The sequence below is a fragment of the Oncorhynchus keta genome, chromosome 23 (assembly GCF_023373465.1).
Source record: "Oncorhynchus keta strain PuntledgeMale-10-30-2019 chromosome 23, Oket_V2, whole genome shotgun sequence".
Lineage (NCBI taxonomy): Eukaryota > Metazoa > Chordata > Actinopteri > Salmoniformes > Salmonidae > Oncorhynchus > Oncorhynchus keta.
The window spans coordinates 13,408,876-13,428,094 of record NC_068443.1 but is presented as its reverse complement, the minus strand read 5'-3'; the positions used below and the strand labels follow the sequence as shown (position 1 = coordinate 13,428,094).

At 46.3% G+C, this 19,219-nt stretch overlaps 1 protein-coding gene and 2 long non-coding RNA genes across 4 annotated transcripts; all 3 read left to right on the top strand.

Moving 5' to 3' along the window:
* The first annotated feature begins 836 nt into the window (after positions 1–836).
* On the top strand, positions 837–14,005 carry LOC118401829 (GRAM domain-containing protein 2B). The gene is made up of 10 exons (XM_052476446.1): positions 837–1,106; positions 5,186–5,340; positions 5,454–5,506; positions 5,841–5,913; positions 6,263–6,366; positions 8,082–8,171; positions 11,704–11,775; positions 13,126–13,212; positions 13,457–13,538; positions 13,881–14,005. The coding sequence occupies exons 1-10, from the start codon at positions 1,066–1,068 to the stop codon at positions 13,982–13,984; spliced, it is 861 nt and encodes a 286-aa protein (XP_052332406.1). The 5' UTR covers positions 837–1,065; the 3' UTR covers positions 13,985–14,005.
* Positions 1,128–5,156, top strand: LOC127910989 (uncharacterized). The gene is made up of 3 exons (XR_008077227.1): positions 1,128–1,549; positions 1,818–2,466; positions 2,574–5,156. It is a non-coding gene; the product is annotated as an uncharacterized LOC127910989 (long non-coding RNA).
* On the top strand, positions 8,487–10,440 carry LOC127910990 (uncharacterized). Of its 2 annotated transcripts, none has more exons than XR_008077229.1 (3): positions 8,487–8,556; positions 9,774–9,834; positions 10,309–10,440. It is a non-coding gene; the product is annotated as an uncharacterized LOC127910990 (long non-coding RNA). The 2 variants fall into 2 exon arrangements; XR_008077228.1 differs by lacking the exon at positions 10,309–10,440 and adding an exon at positions 10,112–10,253 and having other exon boundaries at positions 9,774–9,852.
* Positions 14,006–19,219: the final 5,214 nt, after the last annotated feature.

The following is a 19,219-nucleotide window of genomic DNA, read 5'->3' as shown; positions in this document are numbered from 1 at the left end:
GAAGCGGAACATAAATGTCCTGTAAAGGAATTAGTGCGTGCGCACGCACGCACGCACGCACGCACGCACGCACGCACGCGCACGCACGCACGCACGCACACACACACACACACACACACACACACACACACACACACACACACACACACACAGACATGAAGTGTGGAGGAAGACACTAGTTAGGAGAATGCTGTGTGATTCTCACGGTGTCTGTTCCAGGTTTGCTCTGCTCAAAGTCAATCATGCCATGATGATAAAGGTTTTTTAGGAACAACTTTTTTACACATATTTCAAACATCAAACAATAATGCTGTACTACACCCATCATATCTCAGAATCTGCACGGTCATTTAGCTGTACTGGTCAGGCTGAGGTATGAACTCCTCTGACAATGTTATCGTTGACAGTGCTGCGATGCGTATCTTCCGCAGGAAGCTTTTGCGAACAGGTCTGAACAGGTCTGAGCTAACCAGACTGTGACTGTCACCTGAGCATTCGTGATCATGATACAGCAAAAACAAGCCGGGTGAACTCTGTGTACACTTTCAGAGTGTGTGCCTGCGTGCTTAGGTGCGTGACTTGTGTATGCGTGTGTACAGTACATGTGTGAAGTGTGTTGGTAATTGTGTTTTGATTCATGCATTACATGTGCGCTAATTTGTGGATGGGAGTAGGATTGTACACAACACCTGCAGTCACAGTTACCATGAGCAGTAGAGGTGTGTCACAGGTGGGACCTACAGGAGGCTCCGGAGTCCGAAGCTGATTGGGTAAACTTAAATGGTATTCCCCCAGTAGATGATAGGTGAAACCAGCAATACGCTTGAAGAGAATAGGCTGGCTGGTAACAGGAGAAAGCTGCCTCTCCCTCTAGCCATCAATCAGCTGCCTCTCTGTAGGCTAAAGCCAGGTAGGAGACTAGAAGGACAGGCTGGGTGTATACTGCAACACAGTGGAGTACAGAGTTGCTACGTTTGAGAGTCGGTTTACATAGTCAGTGCAAATACCGTGTGGAGTAGAGAGGAGCTCAGTGGGAGTGGGAGAGACGCTTAACCACTCCAGGCCATGAACATGGAGCATCGGAGGTTCTCCCTCGACAGCTCAGTGTGAGTATCAACCAATCAAACTTTTTAAAATATGTGTTTTATTATTATGCATTGCTATACATATGGTGTTTCTGTACAGTTCTAGACAGGTTCAGTTCAACTCCAGCTGTAGAGACCATCACTGTTCGTTCTGTACAGTTCTAGACAGGTTCAGTTCAACTCCAGCTGTAGAGACCATCACTGTTCGTTCTGTACAGTTCTAGACAGGTTCAGTTCAACTCCAGCTGTAGAGACCATCACTGTTCGTTCTGTACAGTTCTAGACAGGTTCAGTTCAACTCCAGCTGTAGAGACCATCACTGTTCGTTCTGTACAGTTCTAGACAGGTTCAGTTCAACTCCAGCTGTAGAGACCATCACTGTTCGTTCTGTACAGTTCTAGACAGGTTCAGTTCAACTCCAGCTGTAGAGACCATCACTGTTCGTTCTGTACAGTTCTAGACAGGTTCAGTTCAACTCCAGCTGTAGAGACCATCACTGTTCGTTCTGTACAGTTCTAGACACGTGTGGTCCCTGTAGCTCAGTTGGTAGAGCATGGCGCTTGTAACGCCAGGGTAGTGGGTTCGATCCCCGGGACCACCCATACGTAGAATGTATGCACACATGACTGTAAGTCGCTTTGGATAAAAGCGTCTGATAAATGGCATATATATTATATATTATATTATTATTATATTATTATTATTATTATATTATTATATTATTATAGACAGGTTCAGTTCAACTCCAGCTGTAGAGACCATCACTGTTCGTTCTGTACAGTTCTAGACAGGTTCAGTTCAACTCCAGCTGTAGAGACCATGACTGTTCGTTCTGTACAGTTCTAGACAGGTTCAGTTCAACTCCAGCTGTAGAGACCATGACTGTTCGTTCTGTACAGTTCTAGACAGGTTCAGTTCAACTCCAGCTGTAGAGACCATCACTGTTCGTTCTGTACAGTTCTAGACAGGTTCAGTTCAACTCCAGCTGTAGAGACCATCACTGTTCGTTCTGTACAGTTCTAGACAGGTTCAGTTCAACTCCAGCTGTAGAGACCATCACTGTTCGTTCTGTACAGTTCTAGACAGGTTCAGTTCAACTCCAGCTGTAGAGACCATCACTGTTCGTTCTGTACAGTTCTAGACAGGTTCAGTTCAACTCCAGCTGTAGAGACCATCACTGTTCGTTCTGTACAGTTCTAGACAGGTTCAGTTCAACTCCAGCTGTAGAGACCATCACTGTTCGTTCTGTACAGTTCTAGACAGGTTCAGTTCAACTCCAGCTGTAGAGACCATCACTGTTCGTTCTGTACAGTTCTAGACAGGTTCAGTTCAACTCCAGCTGTAGAGACCATCACTGTTCGTTCTGTACAGTTCTAGACAGGTTCAGTTCAACTCCACTAGAGACCATCACTGTTCGTTCTGTACAGAGACACAGTTCAACTCCAGCTGTAGAGACCATCACTGTTCGTTCTGTACAGTTCTAGACAGGTTCAGTTCAACTCCAGCTGTAGAGACCATCACTGTTCGTTCTGTACAGTTCTAGACAGGTTCAGTTCAACTCCAGCTGTAGAGACCATCACTGTTCGTTCTGTACAGTTCTAGACAGGTTCAGTTCAACTCCAGCTGTAGAGACCATCACTGTTCGTTCTGTACAGTTCTAGACAGGTTCAGTTCAACTCCAGCTGTAGAGACCATCACTGTTCGTTCTGTACAGTTCTAGACAGGTTCAGTTCAACTCCAGCTGTAGAGACCATCACTGTTCGTTCTGTACAGTTCTAGACAGGTTCAGTTCAACTCCAGCTGTAGAGACCATCACTGTTCGTTCTGTACAGTTCTAGACAGGTTCAGTTCAACTCCAGCTGTAGAGACCATCACTGTTGTTTTTGTTTAGGAAGTCAGAATGTCCCTTAACCGAATCTTGGATTTTCTGATAGGATATTACAGTACTGAGAACTGTACATTCCTCAAACGCACAGTAGTGCATACCAACTAGATGAGAACGCAAAGATAGGCCATTCCAGCTGTTTTATTGCCATTTCACTAATGGTTCCGTCTGAACGGAGGACTCACCAGAGTTGAGGAAGAGAAGGAAGGAAGGGAACTTGTTTGTTTTCATTCCCCAAAATGCATTGCAGCCATAGCCCTCAGGACCCTCGTCCAGCCCCAGAAATAACAGGTTGGTCTAATCGGGAGCAGGTGAATCTGCTTCCTTTAGCAGATATCTATATACTCAAAGCTTTGTTGCATAAAGATTGTTTTGTGATGTTTCTGTGCATTTTATTTGGGTTTTCACATTAAAGTTAGACTTGTTGAACTGTAAATGTAACAGCTTTCGTTAGTTATGCCTACATTGTCCGTACGGAGTGGAACAATAATGAAGATGTTATCCTGGAATAGAATAAACAAAGATTGATATGTTGCACAGGAGGCTGGAACAGACTTCACGGGATGGCATCAAATATCTGGAAACCATGTGTTTGACCTATGTGTTACCATTCCACCGATTCTGCTCCAGTCATAAGAACGAGCCAGTTCTCCCCAATGAAGGTGCCACAACTTCCTGTGATATGTAGGATCTTAATTTGATCACCCTGTTGCATGAGGACTTTCCTGAAAAGGATGAAATGTGAATCTTGTAGTGTATTTGAGGTTTCAAAAGGCTTCTAAAGTCTTTAAATCTAAACTTTGAAATGTCCTACTTGATTTTCCCTTACGAAAAATGTATCAACCGCTACAAAAATGTCCATTGTCCACATAATAATTCACTTTTCCTGTTGCTACAGGATTCTTTTCCTGATGTAGGAAACTGTCTCAAATTAAGATCCTACATCTGCACATGCATATTTAATGTCCATGGTTTGCTTTCTCCCATCCTCAGGCGCTTAAACATAATGCATAGAGTGTACAAAACTCTGCTCTTCCCATGACATAGACTGACCACCTATGATCCCTTATTTATTTGATTGTATTTTTATTTAACCTTTATTTAACTTGGCAGGTCAGTTTATTTACAATGACGGCCTACCCTGGCCAAACCCGGTCAACGCTGGGCCAATTGTGTGCCGCCCTATGGGACTCCCAATTACAGTCAGATGTGATGCAGCCTTATTGATGTCACTTGTTAAATCCAACTCAATATTAGGAAGGTGTTCTTAATGTTTTGTACACTCAGTCTATAACACCTACTTTTATGTGAAATGTTCTGATCATTTGAATTGCAAATCTTTGACCAGGATGCCACGTCTGTTCAACGCTTAAAGACATCCTCGGGCGATTTCTTTCACTTTTCCAGTTAAAAGTGATATCCCAAGTATAAATACAGTAAAGTACACACATGTTTTGAACAAAATGGTATTTTTTACACACAACTGCAAACTGCAAGGAGAAGGACATTCAAGGAGTTGGTCTGATGGTAAGTTGTGATGTCATCAGCCTCCCCCTTGCCTGACGAACTATAGAGAACTGAAGAGGAAAGCCCCCCCCCCACACTTTGTCATGACTGACCTGGACCACCTATTGAGATGTCCTTTTTGTTAAATCATTGAGGTGTTAAATGAGGTGAAAAAGATATTTGAGTGCCACTAAGGTGTAGTTGACTATCATAATGACTACTAGCTAGAACTGCTCTGGCAACCATTCTTCCTTATGGTTGTCTGATGGTATCAAGTTAGCCGGAGCTGCTGAGAATGTAAATAACAAGATATCTCACATCTCTAATAACTTATGTAACATGGTTTTAGGTTGCTTCCTGGAAAGTCAGAATTGACTTGAAATGATTAGAATCAAAATGATAACAATCAGGTGCATAGCTATGGGTATATTTTGGATTCTTGGTGCACATTTTAAAAATGTTTTCATTAACGTAACAACGGTTTTCACCAGCAGACAAAAAAACTATGCCCATGGGTAGGTGAATCAGTTGAGGTTGAATCCAAAAATTCAATCCACAACTTTATTGTCCCACTATGGGAAATTCTGCAAACCACAATAAGGTTTATTACAAAATAAATATGACATATAGGTAAATATGACCTCTAAACAGAGAGTGTTTACAGACACAGGGGGCAACACTGTGACTGTTTAGTGTCCTGTTCCTTCAGGTCCCTGAAGAATGGTGGTGGAGGAGGTAGTCTGGGCCCTAGGAGAGGCAGCCGCAGTAAGAAGAACAAAGAGAAGTGGAAGAGTCTAGAGGAGGCCCAGCTGGAGATCCAGGAGCTGGGACACAGCCTGAACAGGAGCAACTCTCTCAGGTCAGGTTACTTCTGAAAACAAGTTTAATGACTAGAATAGGCCATGGACTGGGGGAAAGTACCAAAGCCTATGCAGGTCCATTGATCCGCTCTCAATCACTCTCTATCCATAGGTCAGAGACCATAGAGGAGGAGAGCTGCCACCCGCCTGATGGCGCAGTTGCCAAAAATGTAAGCGCACCTGAAATATACAGGAAAATGACCTAGAGGAGAGCTTTAGACAAGATGGTGCTGACAGACACTGTTGCACTGTTTCTAGCTCCTGGCCAACAACGAGCATTTCGCTGCACCTGCGATAACATCTGCAAATCTCGATACGCGACCAATAAACTTTTATTTGATTTGAGCTCCTAGCACTCCTTCTCCACTATATGTTTGGGTTCTTGGTTCTGGCTTGGAAATGTCTCCTGATTGAATGCTTGATTGATTAATGAATTGGTTGATTGATTCATTAATTGGTTGATTGATTAACAGAGAGTTAGATCCTTTTCTCTCTCTATTGTAGAGTTTTGTGAAATACAACAAAACCTTCCACAAATTATTCCGAGACATTCCTACAGAGGAGAAACTAACTCATGGTGAGTAGATCTCAGTACGTGGTGAGTCTGGAACTTATTCATGGTTTCATCATCATCGTGGTCCTGAAACTGTCTGGGCTGCATGTGGATATATGTCTCGATTACAGAGCTATGATGGAGTCATCACAATCATTACTTAATACGTTGGGACATTCATTATATTTAATTCCACATTATGTGCTTTGTGCTCCTTGCTAACAACTAAACTTAAGCACTCACTCTGCACAATATTTAAATGTACCCTCAGCTGAATATATCACAGGTTATTCTGGGGATAAAGGGAAGTTTCAAGGAGAAACCTAAGTGTCTCTCATTTGACTGTGTCCTCTGTCCTGGTTGTGTGTTTCAGTGTTCACCTGTGCCCTGCAGAAGGAGGTGTTGTATCATGGGAAGCTATTTGTGTCTGTCAACTACGTATGTTTTTACTCTTCCGTACTCCTCAAGGACACCAAGGTAAGAGATTCACATATAGTAGTGTAGAATAGAGTAGAGTAGAATAGAGCAGAGTAGAGAAAATCAGAGTAGAGCAGAGCAGAGTAGTCAGAGTAAAGCAGAGCAGAGTAGTCAGAATAGAGCAGAGTAGAATAGAGCAGAGAAGAGCAGAGTAGAAAAGAGTAGAGAAGAGCAGAGCAGAAAAGAGTAGTCAGAGTAGAGTAGAGCAGAGCAGAGTAGAGCAGAGTAAAGAAGAGCAGATTACAGAAGAGTAGAGTAGAGCACAGCAGAGAAAAGCAGAATAGAGCAGAGCAGAATAGAGCAAATTAGAGAAGAGCAGAGTAGAGAAGAGTAAAAAAGAGTAGAGTAGAGCAGAGAAGCGCAGAATAGAGTAGAGCACAGTAGAGCAGTACACTAGATGAGAAAAGAGCATAGCAGAGAAGAGTAGAGTAGAGTAGATTAGAGAAGAGCAGATTAGAGAAGAGCATAGTATAGTAGAGAAGAGCAGAGCAGAGCAGAATAGAGTAGAGCAGATTAGAGTAGAGTAGAGCACAGCAGAGAAAAGCAGAATAGAGCAGAGCAAAGAAGAGCAGATTAGAGAAGAGTATAGTGGAGAAGAGCAGAGCATAGAAGAGCAGAGCAGAATATAGTAGAGTAGAGCACAGCAGAGAAAAGCAGAATAGAGCAGAGCAGAGTAAAGAAGAGCAGATTAGAGAAGAGCATAGTAGAGAAGAGCAGAATACAGTAGAGCAGAGCAGAGTAGAGTAGAGTAGAGCACATTAGAGTAGAGCAGATTAGAGAAGAGCAGATTAGAGAAGAGTAAAGAAGAGAAGGGTAGAGCAGAGAAGATCAGAATAGAGTAGAGCGGAGTAGAGCAGAGTAAAGAAGAGTAGAGTAGATTAGAGAAAAGCAGATTAGAGAAGAGCACAGTAGAGAAGAGCAGAATAACGTAGAGTAGAGTAGAGCAGAATAGAGTAGAGCAGAGCAGAATAGAGCAGAGTAGAACAAAGCAGAATAGAGTAGAGTAGAATAAAGTAGAGCAGAGAAGATCAGGACAGAGCAGAGAAGTGCAGAGCAGAATAGAGTAGATTAGAGTAGAGCAGATTAGATTAGAGTAGAGTAGAGCACAGCAGAGAAAAGCAGAATAGAGTACAGTAGAGCAGAGTACAGTAGAGCAGAGTACAGTAGAGCAGAGTACAGTAGAGCAGAGTACAACAAGATTAGAGAAGAGCAGATTATAGAAGAGCGTGGTAGAGAAGAGCAGAGAAGCAGAGCAGAGCAGAATAGAGTAGAGCAGAATAGAGTAGAGTAGAGCAGAATGGAGTAGAGAAGAGCAGATTAGAGAAGAGCGTAGTAGAGAAGAGCAGAGAAGCAGAGCAGAGCAGAATATAGTAGAGCAGAATAGAGTAGAGTAGAGCAGAATGGAGTAGAGTAGAGCAGAGTAGAATAGAGTAGAGCAGAATAGAGTAGAGTAGAACAGAGTAGATTAGAGCAGAGCAGAGAAGAGAAAAGCAGAGTAGAGTAGGGACCCATTCACAGGAAACGCTGCATATGTCGGCTCAATCGGAAATTACTTCAATTTTCTATTGGGGAATCTGTAACGCTTCAGCCATCCAGACTGAATAGAGCCGTAGAGTTGACAACGCCAAGTTGGCCAACAAACAGTAGGTAGAAATAGATGGTCTGTTGTGGTCTGTACCATGTGTTGTTGATGTAGTATCTGTGTCTTGTTGTAGGTTGAGGTCCATGTGTCCAGCGTAAAGGAAGTGAAGAAGCAGAACTCAGCCCTGTCTATGCTCTCCATCCGTACTACTGATGGAAACAAGGTCAGAAACAAACCCACAACGGCCCTGTTGTTCTTGTTCGAGTGAATGTGTCTGTGACTGTGTCTGCCTCTGTGTCTACAGCTATGGGTGTGTCAGTGGTTGTTGTTGTTATCTCTGTGTGGTGGTGTGCCTGTGTCTGTGCCTGTGTGGTAGTATATTGTGTCTGTGTGGTGGTGTAGTGTGTCTGTGTGGTGGTGTGTTGTGTTTGTGAGGTGGTGTGTCTGTGTGGTGGTGTGTTGTGTTTGTGAGGTGGTGTGTCTGTGTGGTGGTGTGTTGTGTTTGTGAGGTGGTGTGTCTGTGTGGTGGTGTGTTGTGTGTGTGGGTGTGGTGGTGTGTTGTGTTTGTGAGGTGGTGTGTCTGTGTGGTGGTGTGTTGTGTCGGTGTGGTGGTGTGTTGTGTCTGAGTGGTGGTGTGTCTGAGTGGTGGTGTGTTGTGTCTGTGTGGTGGTGTGTTGTGTCTGTGTGGTGGTGTGTCTGTGTTGTGGTGTGTATGTGTGTTGATGTATTTGTGGGGTGGTGTGTTGTGTGCTGGTGTGTTGTGTCTGTGTGGTGGTGTGTCTGTGTTGTGCTTTGTCTGTGTGGTGTTGTGTTGCGGTTTGTCTGTGTAGTGGTGTGTCTGTGGTGTGTTGTGTCTGAGTGGTGGTGTGTTGTGTCTGTGTGGTGGTGTGTTGTGTCTGTGTGGTGGTGTGTTGTGTCTGAGTGGTGGTGTGTTGTGTCTGAGTGGTGGTGTGTTGTGTCTGTGTGGTGGTGTGTTGTGTCTGAGTGGTGGTGTGTTGTGTCTGAGTGGTGGTGTGTTGTGTCTGAGTGGTGGTGTGTTGTGTCTGAGTGGTGGTGTGTTGTGTCTGAGTGGTGGTGTGTTGTGTCTGTGTGGTGGTGTGGTGTGTTGTGTCTGTGTGGTGGTGTGTTGTGTCTGTGTGGTGGTGTGTTGTGTCTGAGTGGTGGTGTGTTGTGTCTGTGTGGTGGTGTGTTGTGTCTGTGTGGTGGTGTGTTGTGTCTGAGTGGTGGTGTGTTGTGTCTGAGTGGTGGTGTGTTGTGTCTGAGTGGTGGTGTGTTGTGTCTGAGTGGTGGTGTGTTGTGTCTGTGTGGTGGTGTGTTGTGTCTGTGTGGTGGTGTGTTGTGTCTGAGTGGTGGTGTGTTGTGTCTGTGTGGTGGTGTGTTGTGTCTGTGTGGTGGTGTGTTGTGTCTGAGTGGTGGTGTGTTGTGTCTGAGTGGTGGTGTGGTGTGTTGTGTCTGAGTGGTGGTTGTGTTGTGTCTGAGTGGTGGTGTGTTGTGTCTGAGTGGTGGTGTGTTGTGTCTGAGTGGTGGTGTGTTGTGTCTGAGTGGTGGTGTGTTGTGTCTGAGTGGTGGTGTGGTGTGTTGTGTCTGTGTGGTGGTGTGTTGTGTCTGAGTGGTGGTGTGGTGTGTTGTGGTGGTGTGGTGTGTTGTGTCTGTGTGGTGGTGTGTTGTGTCTGAGTGGTGGTGTGTTGTGTCTGAGTGGTGGTTGTGTTGTGTCTGAGTGGTGGTGTGTTGTGTCTGTGTGGTGGTGTGTTGTGTCTGAGTGGTGGTGTGTTGTGTCTGAGTGGTGGCGTGTTGTGTTTGTGAGGTGGTGTGTTGTGTTTGTGAGGTGGTGTGTTGTGTTTGTGAGGTGGTGTGTCTGTGTGGTGGTGTGTTGTGTCGGTGTGGTGGTGTGTTGTGTTTGTGAGGTGGTGTGTCTGTGTGGTGGTGGTGTGTTGTGTCGGTGTGGTGGTGTGTATGTGTTGTAGTGTGTATGTGTGTTGATGTATTTGTGGGGTGGTGTGTTGTGTGCTGGTGTGTTGTGTCTGTGGTGGTGTGTTGCGGTTTGTCTGTGTAGTGGTGTGTCTGTGGTGTGTTGTGTCTGAGTGGTGGTGTGTTGTGTCTGTGAGGTGGAGTGTCTGTGTGGTGGTGTGTTGTGTCTGAGTGGTGGTGTGTTGTGTTTGTGAGGTGGAGTGTCTGTGTGGTGGTGTGTTGTGTCGGTGTGGTGGTGTGTTGTGTCTGTGTGGTGGTGTGTATGTGTTGTAGTGTGTATGTGTGTTGATGTATTTGTGGGGTGGTGTGTTGTGTGCTGGTGTGTTGTGTCTGTGTGGTGGTGTGTGCGGTTTGTCTGTGTAGTGGTGTGTCTGTGGTGTGTTGTGTCTGAGTGGTGGTGTGTTGTGTCTGTGTGGTGGTGTGTTGTGTCTGTGTGGTGGTGTGTTGTGTCTGAGTGGTGGTGTGTTGTGTCTGAGTGGTGGTGTGTTGTGTCTGAGTGGTGGTGTGTTGTGTCTGTGTGGTGGTGTGTTGTGTCTGTGTGGTGGTGTGTTGTGTCTGAGTGGTGGTGTGTTGTGTCTGAGTGGTGGTGTGTTGTGTCTGTGTGGTGGTGTGGTGTGTTGTGTCTGTGTGGTGGTGTGTTGTGTCTGTGTGGTGGTGTGTTGTGTCTGAGTGGTGGTGTGTTGTGTCTGTGTGGTGGTGTGTTGTGTCTGTGTGGTGGTGTGGTGTGTTGTGTCTGAGTGGTGGTGTGTTGTGTCTGTGTGGTGGTGTGGTGTGTTGTGTCTGTGTGGTGGTGTGTTGTGTCTGAGTGGTGGTGTGTTGTGTCTGAGTGGTGGTGTGGTGTGTTGTGTCTGAGTGGTGGTGTGGTGTGTTGTGTCTGTGTGGTGGTGTGTTGTGGTGGTGTGTTGTGTCTGTGTGGTGGTGTGTTGTGTCTGAGTGGTGGTGTGTTGTGTCTGAGTGGTGGTGTGTTGTGTCTGTGTGGTGGTGTGTTGTGTCTGTGTGGTGGTGTGTTGTGTCTGAGTGGTGGTGTGTTGTGTCTGAGTGGTGGTGTGGTGTGTTGTGTCTGTGGTGGTGGTGTGTTGTGTCTGAGTGGTGGTGTGTTGTGTCTGTGTGGTGGTGTGTTGTGTCTGTGTGGTGGTGTGTTGTGTCTGAGTGGTGGTGTGGTGTGTTGTGTCTGTGTGGTGGTGTGTTGTGTCTGAGTGGTGGTGTGTTGTGTCTGTGTGGTGGTGTGTTGTGTCTGAGTGGTGGTGTGTTGTGTCTGTGTGGTGGTGTGTTGTGTCTGAGTGGTGGTGTGTTGTGTCTGAGTGGTGGTGTGGTGTGTTGTGTCTGAGTGGTGGTGTGGTGTGTTGTGGTGTGGTGGTGTGGTGTGTTGTGTTGTGTCTGTGTGGTGGTGTGTTGTGTCTGAGTGGTGGTGTGTTGTGTCTGAGTGGTGGTTGTGTTGTGTCTGAGTGGTGGTGTGTTGTGTCTGTGTGGTGGTGTGTTGTGTCTGTGTGGTGGTGTGTTGTGTCTGAGTGGTGGCGTGTTGTGTCTGAGTGGTGGCGTGTTGTGTCTGAGTGGTGGTGTGTTGTGTCTGAGTGGTGGTGTGTTGTGTCTGAGTGGTGGTGTGTTGTGTCTGTGTGGTGGTGTGTTGTGTCTGTGTGGTGGTGTGTTGTGTCTGAGTGGTGGTGTGTTGTGTCTGAGTGGTGGTGTGTTGTGTCTGTGTGGTGGTGTGTTGTGTCTGAGTGGTGGTGTGTTGTGTCTGAGTGGTGGTGTGTTGTGTAGTCCCTCATTCTGTTTTGCCTCTGTTTCAGTATTCGTTTGTGTCTTTGCGGAACCGGAGAGTGTGTTATGAAATCCTGCAGTCTGTGTGTTCACAAGCACAGGTATACCCAAATGATCTCTCTCTGTCTCCCTTTCTCTCTTAAACATACCATGCTGTTGTTTGAGGAGAGTGCACAGTTATGAACGTAAAAAGACCATGCTATTGTTTGAGGAGAGTAAATACCATGCTATTGTTTGAGGAGAGTAAATACCATGCTATTGTTTGAGGAGAGTAAATACCATGCTATTGTTTGAGGAGAGTAAATACCATGCTATTGTTTGAGGAGAGTAAATACCATGCTATTGTTTGAGGAGAGTAAATACCATGCTATTGTTTGAGGAGAGTAAATACCATGCTATTGTTTGAGGAGAGTAAATACCATGCTATTGTTTGAGGAGAGTGCACAGCAACAACAACTAGTTTGATACATTCACCTCTGAAGGTAAATAATGTACTTTCATTCAGTAATCTGGCTCTGATTTGTCTTCCTGAGGGTTCCAGAGATAAAATGGAGCACAGTTTTATTTGATAAAATCCATTTTTATATTCAAATGTAGTTCTATAGTTTGAACCTATAGTTTGAACCTCGGATGTGTCTTGTTTTGTTCTATTATCTATACAATAGGCTATCATTGATTTTGGCCCAATATTCCTGACATATTACCTCTTTCAAGGAGCTCTCTGTTTTGAGAGGATTATTTTTGCCTGAAAACCTGTAGGCCTTCCTATAAACAAACAACTCTGCATCCCTGCCCAACCTGGAAAGAGTGGCTGAAGGGTGTTGATCATCCCCATCCACTGTTGGCCTGCTCTCCAGGCACCATCGCATGAGCCTGAAACCACACTCTGGCCAAACTCGTGTTTCTAAAAGTGGATTCAAATGCCTTTGTAATTCTTTCCTATATGCGCAATTTATAGACTATAATAATTTAATCAACAAAATGTTGTTTAAATGCTAAGCGCTTAATGTTCATGTCGCAATCGCAAATGCTTCACAATGTATTTATTTTGTAGGCTATAGCCTTGAAATCATTGAAATAATGGGCTAATAATATATCCTAAACAGTTTATTTTCCTTCCTTCTTAGGCTACATGTCTGTATTCTGACCTATTTAGTGTGTTTCTGTGCTGTTTAATACTACATATAGCATGTTTTTAATTATGAGCGCTTCTTACATTCCCCTTTTTATGTTTATTCAAATACTTTATATTCAAATCATATGGTTTAGTTTCAATTCTTCAAAACCAAGTGTTGGGTTCAGTTAGTCACAGAAAGAAATGGGTTTTGGTTAAATTGTGAAGTTAATAAATGGAGCGAATATCGAGCGGCAGTTTGTTTCGCCTGTGAGCGAGGAGCATTTTATAGTGGAGCGAGCTCAACTGCGTTTACAGACTCTGGTTTCCACAACAGCTGGGGGAGCAGGTGGAGAATGGCAACAGCAGTCCCCACTTCTCAGGAGAGAATGGCGTTGATGGCGTGGATCCGTACATAGACACAGTAAGAATTTCACTGATGGCCTCGATGTCATCCTATCCTTTTCCTCCCACCATGCAGCTTCCTGCACTGCCCTGTTTTCTTCAATCAGTGCCATCAAATAAAGTGCATTTTCTAACTATTCATAACTCACTGTGAAAATTCCAGAGTACACATTCACTTGTTTTGTGTTATTAATCAAGACACCATTTATAGTGACCAGGAGATGTTTGTATAAGGACATGTTTTAACCCTTCCCTGCCGACAGATCTCCAGCAATTCCAGCCGGGAGGACAGTGTGGAGCGGAGCCTTCCCATAGAGGCCGTCTACTCTGACCTGCCCAGCAGCGGTAAGAGAGAACATCTTAAAAAGACTGTTTAGACAGACGAGAAAAATAAATGAGGGGTGAGAGCCATAACAGACGACATACAAGAGATATATGAATATGATGCAATATTAACCCTAACGAACCTGGGAAGGACAGCACCACTCCTAGAAGCAGCATCAGCAAAGCTCAGGATAATCAGTTCACATTCACAGAGGAGGAAGACTCAGGTAGTTAAACACACACTGAAGCAGACACAGATACAGACACACACACTCATTCACAAGCACATGCACATATACTCAGACATACCACACATTTAAACAGTGTTTGAATGGCCTGTTGTCTTCTTTTTCTCTTGAACAGCTGACTCGTGGGTTTGGATCGTCACTGAAAGGGTTAAAACACTCCTCCTTATCAGAGATATGCGCAACCTCAATGTCCTCCTATCCATCTGTCTGTTTCTGTGAGTACTCCTCTCTTCTCCGTCCCTCTCCTCTCCATCTATCTGTTCCTGATCTCCATCTCTCTCCTCTCCATTCCCCTCCCCTGTAACTAGATATATAGGTGCTGAAGCCCTTGCATCACCTTTCATCTTTTCTCACAAACATACTGCCACGTGTGAGAATGGGTGTGTAACTCTTCAATCATACTGCCACGTGTGAGAATGGGTGTGTTAATCTACAAACATACTGCCACATGTGATAATGGATGTGTTACTCTTCAAACATACTGCCACGTGTGAGAATGGGTGTGTTACTCTTCAAACATACTGCCACGTGTGAGAATGGCTGTGTAACTCTTCAATCATACTGCCACGTGTGAGAATGGCTGTGTAACTCTTCAATCATACTGCCACGTGTGAGAATGGGTGTGTTAATCTTCAAACATACTGCCACGTCCCTATAGAGCCTTAAAAATCCAGACCTAGTGAGATATACATGGAGGAGGCTTAATCAAGCTAGTCGTCTTGATTATTTTCTTGCTTCCTTCTCTCTGGTCGGGGGAAGAATGTGATGGGGGGCAGAATGTGGTCAGATCATCAAATAATTGGCATCCACATTCCGATTACAGAATTTTCACGTGGTCGAGAATATTATAAAAAAAATAAAACAATTATTTTACTAGGCAAGTCAGTTAAGAACAAATTCTTATTTACAATGATGGCCTACCCTGGCCAAACCCGGACGACGCTGGGCCAATTGTGCGCCGCCCTATGGAACTCCCAATCACAGCCAGATGTGATACAGCCTGGATTTGAACCAGGGTGTCTGTAGTGACGCCTCTTGCACTGAGATGCAGTTCCTTAGAGTGCTGCGCCACTCAGAGCCCAGGTTTTTAAGCGAAAGCAAAAAAGTGAAGCGTAAACAGGTTTTTAGAATGTTTTGCAAATGTATTCAAAATAAAGAATACCTTATTAAGATACCTTATTTACAATAAAATGCTAATTAATTGCTTAAAAATCATACGTGATTTTCTGGATTTTTGTTTTAGATTCTGTCTCACACAGTTGAGATAAAAATTATAGACCCCTACATGCTTTGTAAGTAGGAAAACCTGCAGTGTATCAAATACAGTGGGGAGAACAAGTATGTCATTTTGTGTACTATGGGAATGACAAAAAAAACATTTTACTATTCTAATTATATTGTTAACCAGTTTATAATAGCAAAAAAGGCTCCTCAGAGTTTTGTGGTATATGGCCAATATACCACAGCTAAGGGCTATGTCCAAAGAACACCCATTAGCTGTGGTACATTGGCCATAAACCACACCTCCAGGGCCTTATTGTTTAATCATAGCAGTCAAAACAAGTTAAATCGACATCCATTAATAGAAAATGATCTGGAGAGTTTAATAAGGGCGATTTATCTTCTGTCTTGGACATATTCTCAAACTTGTAAGAATTATTATTTTGTTGGAAAACCAAATTTTGCTCTTAGCCTATGTCGATAAAGATGTAGATATTTCTTCTTAATTCGCTCAATAACATTATGGAAAAGGGTTTCATGGATACATGTGGTAACTCCTCTAGCTGCTAAAACATTTATTTGGAGTAGTTTTCAGGCCTTGTGTGTGGGTTTTCAGATGTCTTTTCGTTAGAAACTTGAACTGGACCTGGCAACGCTGATCATGACAGTAAACCCGTAGAGTTCTTTCAGAACAGGGCAGAGTGCTTCAGGAAACAGTGCTTCGATAGTGGAAGTCAGTCAGCATCAAAGTATTGTTATTTTATAACAGGTGATACGCAGAAATAAGGGAGTACATGTGAGTTTCTCTTTCAAACAATTCCCTTGTACACAGCTAATAGCTAGATAGCCAAAGGAAGCTAGCTAACTACTGATAGAGTTGCACTAAGTAACTACATATGAAGATGAGAAATTCAGGCCTACTGTACATCTTACTGTAGAAATTATTGGTGAAAACAAGTCTAGGTTGTAACTAATGCTGTTAAAATACAATTGGGCTTTAATTTTTCATCTGTACAGTTACTTAGATGCATTATCAAGAAATGAGGTTGTGTGTGTGTTTTCTGGTCTACATCTGTGATGTGATCAATCAGTGTATTCAGAAAGAAAATATATTTTAAAAGCAACAGTTCCAACCTAGACAGATATGTGTTTTTAATGGGAAAAAAATAAGCATGCTATTTATATTATTATATTTCATTTCATTACCCATATTTACATATAGTCACAAGCTTGGGCCCCAGGCTGAAAAATAACTCCTGTTCTAGTGAAAACCTTCCCAGAAGAGTGGAGGCTGTTATAGCAACAAAGGGGGGACCAACTCCATATTAATGCCCGTGATCTTGGAATGAGATGTTCGATGACCAGGTGTCCACACACTTTTGGTCATGTAGTGTATTTTAAGTTCAGGAACGGCTGAAAAATCACATTTATCCAAAAAGTCACCCTACAAATATCACTGTTGGGAGATTTGGAAAGCCATAGTCAATCAATCAACAATATATTACTTTTAGTAAAAATATTTATCTTTAACTTAGCAATCTTTGCAATCTTTAGATACTATGCAATTATACAGGTTCAAAATCACAGCACAGTTTAAAAAAATATATGGCACACGGTAATCATAAGAGGGCAGTTTACAGAGATAGGTGGGATGGACTGAGGGTAGCTGAGGGGTGGGATGGACTGAGGGTAGCTGAGGGGTGGGATGGACTGAGGGTAGCTGAGGGGTGGGATGGACTGAGGGTAGCTGAGGGTGGGATGGACTGAGGGTAGCTGAGGGGTGGGATGGACTGAGGTAGCTGAGGGGTGGGATGGACTGAGGGTAGCTGAGGGGTGGGGCTGGGGAGGGTGGGATGGACTGAGGGTAGCTGAGGGGGGATGGACTGGGTAGCTGAGGGGTGGGATGGACTGAGGGTAGCTGAGGGGTGGGATGGACTGAGGGTAGCTGAGGGGTGGGGCTGGGGAGATAGGTGGGATGGACTGAGGTAGCTGAGGGGTGGGATGGACTGAGGGTAGCTGAGGGGTGGGATGGACTGAGGGTAGCTGAGGGGTGGGATGGACTGAGGTAGCTGAGGGGTGGGATGGACTGAGGTAGCTGAGGGGTGGGATGGACTGAGGGTAGCTGAGGGGTGGGATGGACTGAGGGTAGCTGAGGGGTGGGATGGACTGAGGTAGCTGAGGGGTGGGATGGACTGAGGGTAGCTGAGGGGTGGGATGGACTGAGGTAGCTGAGGGTGGGATGGACTGAGGGTAGCTGAGGGGTGGGATGGACTGAGGTAGCTGAGGGGTGGGATGGACTGAGGGTAGCTGAGGGGTGGGATGGACTGAGGGTAGCTGAGGGGTGGGATGGACTGAGGGTAGCTGAGGGGTGGGATGGACTGAGGGTAGCTGAGGGGTGGGATGGACTGAGGGTAGCTGAGGGGTGGGATGGACTGAGGGTAGCTGAGGGGTGGGATGGACTGAGGTAGCTGAGGGGTGGGATGGACTGAGGGTAGCTGAGGGGTGGGATGGACTGAGGGTAGCTGAGGGGTGGGATGGACTGAGGGTAGCTGAGGGGTGGGATGGACTGAGGGTAGCTGAGGGGTGGGATGGACTGAGGGTAGCTGAGGGGTGGGATGGACTGAGGGTAGCTGAGGGGTGGGATGGACTGAGGGTAGCTGAGGGGTGGGATGGACTGAGGGTAGCTGAGGGGTGGGATGGACTGAGGGTAGCTGAGGGGTGGGATGGACTGAGGGTAGCTGAGGGTGGGATGGACTGAGGGTAGCAGGGGGATGGACTGAGGGTAGCTGAGGGGTGGGATGGACTGAGGTAGCTGAGGGGTGGGATGGACTGAGGGTAGCTGAGGGGTGGGGCTGGGGAGATAGGTGGGATGGACTGAGGTAGCTGAGGGGTGGGATGGACTGAGGGTAGCTGAGGGGTGGGATGGACTGAGGTAGCTGAGGGGTGGGATGGACTGAGGGTAGCTGAGGGGTGGGATGGACTGAGGGTAGCTGAGGGGTGGGATGGACTGAGGGTAGCTGAGGGGTGGGATGGACTGAGGATAGCTGAGGGTGGGATGGACTGAGGGTAGCTGAGGGGTGGGATGGACTGAGGGTAGCTGAGGGGTGGGATGGACTGATGGGGTAGCTGAGGGGTGGGATGGACTGAGGGTAGCTGAGGGGTGGGATGGACTGAGGGTAGCTGAGGGGTGGGATGGACTGAGGGTAGCAGGGGGGATGGACTGAGGGTAGCTGATGGGGGTGGGATGGACTGACTGGGTAGCTGAGGGGTGGGATGGACTGAGGGTAGCTGAGGGGTGGGGCTGGGGAGATAGGTGGGATGGACTGAGGTAGCTGAGGGGTGGGATGGACTGAGGGTAGCTGAGGGTGGGATGGACTGAGGGTAGCTGAGTGGTGGGGCTGGGGAGATAGGTGGGATGGACTGAGGGTAGCTGAGGGTGGGATGGAGTGAGGGTAGCTGAGGGGTGGGGCTGGGGAGATAGGTGGGATGGACTGAGGTAGCTGAGGGGTGGGATGGACTGAGGGTAGCTGAGGGGTGGGATGGACTGAGGGTAGCTGAGGGGTGGGATGGACTGAGGGTAGCTGAGGGGGGGGGTTGGGGAGTTAGGTGGGATGGACTGAGGTAGCTGAGGGGTGGGATGGACTGAGGGTAGCTGAGGGGTGGGGCTGGGGAGATAGGTGGGATGGACTGAGGGTAGCTGAGGGGTGGGATGGACTGAGGGTAGCTGAGGGTGGGATGGACTGAGGGTAGCTGAGGGGTGGGATGGACTGAGGGTAGCTGAGGGGTGGGATGGACTGAGGGTAGCTGAGGGGTGGGGTTGGGGAGATAGGTGGGATGGACTGAGGGTAGCTGAGGGGTGGGATGGACTGAGGGTAGTTGAGGGGTGGATGGACTGAGGGTAGCTGAGGGGTGGGGCTGGGGTGATAGGTGGGATGGACTGAGGTAGCTGAGGGGTGGGGCTGGGGAGATAGGTGGGATGGACTGAGGGTAGCTGAGGGGTGGGGCTGGGGAGAGAGGTGGGATGGACTGAGGGTAGCTGAGGGGTGGGATGGACTGAGGGGTGGGTTAAAGAGAGGTGGGATGGACTGAGGGTAGCTGAGGGCTGGGGTTGGGGGGATAGGTGGGATTGACTGAGAGTAGCTGAGGGGTGGGATGGACTGAGAGTAGCTGAGGGGTGGTGTTGGGGAGATAGGTGGGATGGACTGAGGGTAGCTGAGGGGTGGGGTTGGGGAG

Excerpts from the sequence above, each read along its gene's own strand:
- LOC118401829 (XM_052476446.1), top strand. The coding sequence starts at position 1,066 with ATGAACATGGAGCATCGGAGGTTCTCCCTCGACAGCTCAGT. Across the intron at positions 6,367-8,081 it reads TACTCCTCAAGGACACCAAG|GTTGAGGTCCATGTGTCCAG; the intron begins GTAAGAGATTCA and ends GTCTTGTTGTAG. Across the intron at positions 8,172-11,703 it reads GTACTACTGATGGAAACAAG|TATTCGTTTGTGTCTTTGCG; the intron begins GTCAGAAACAAA and ends CCTCTGTTTCAG.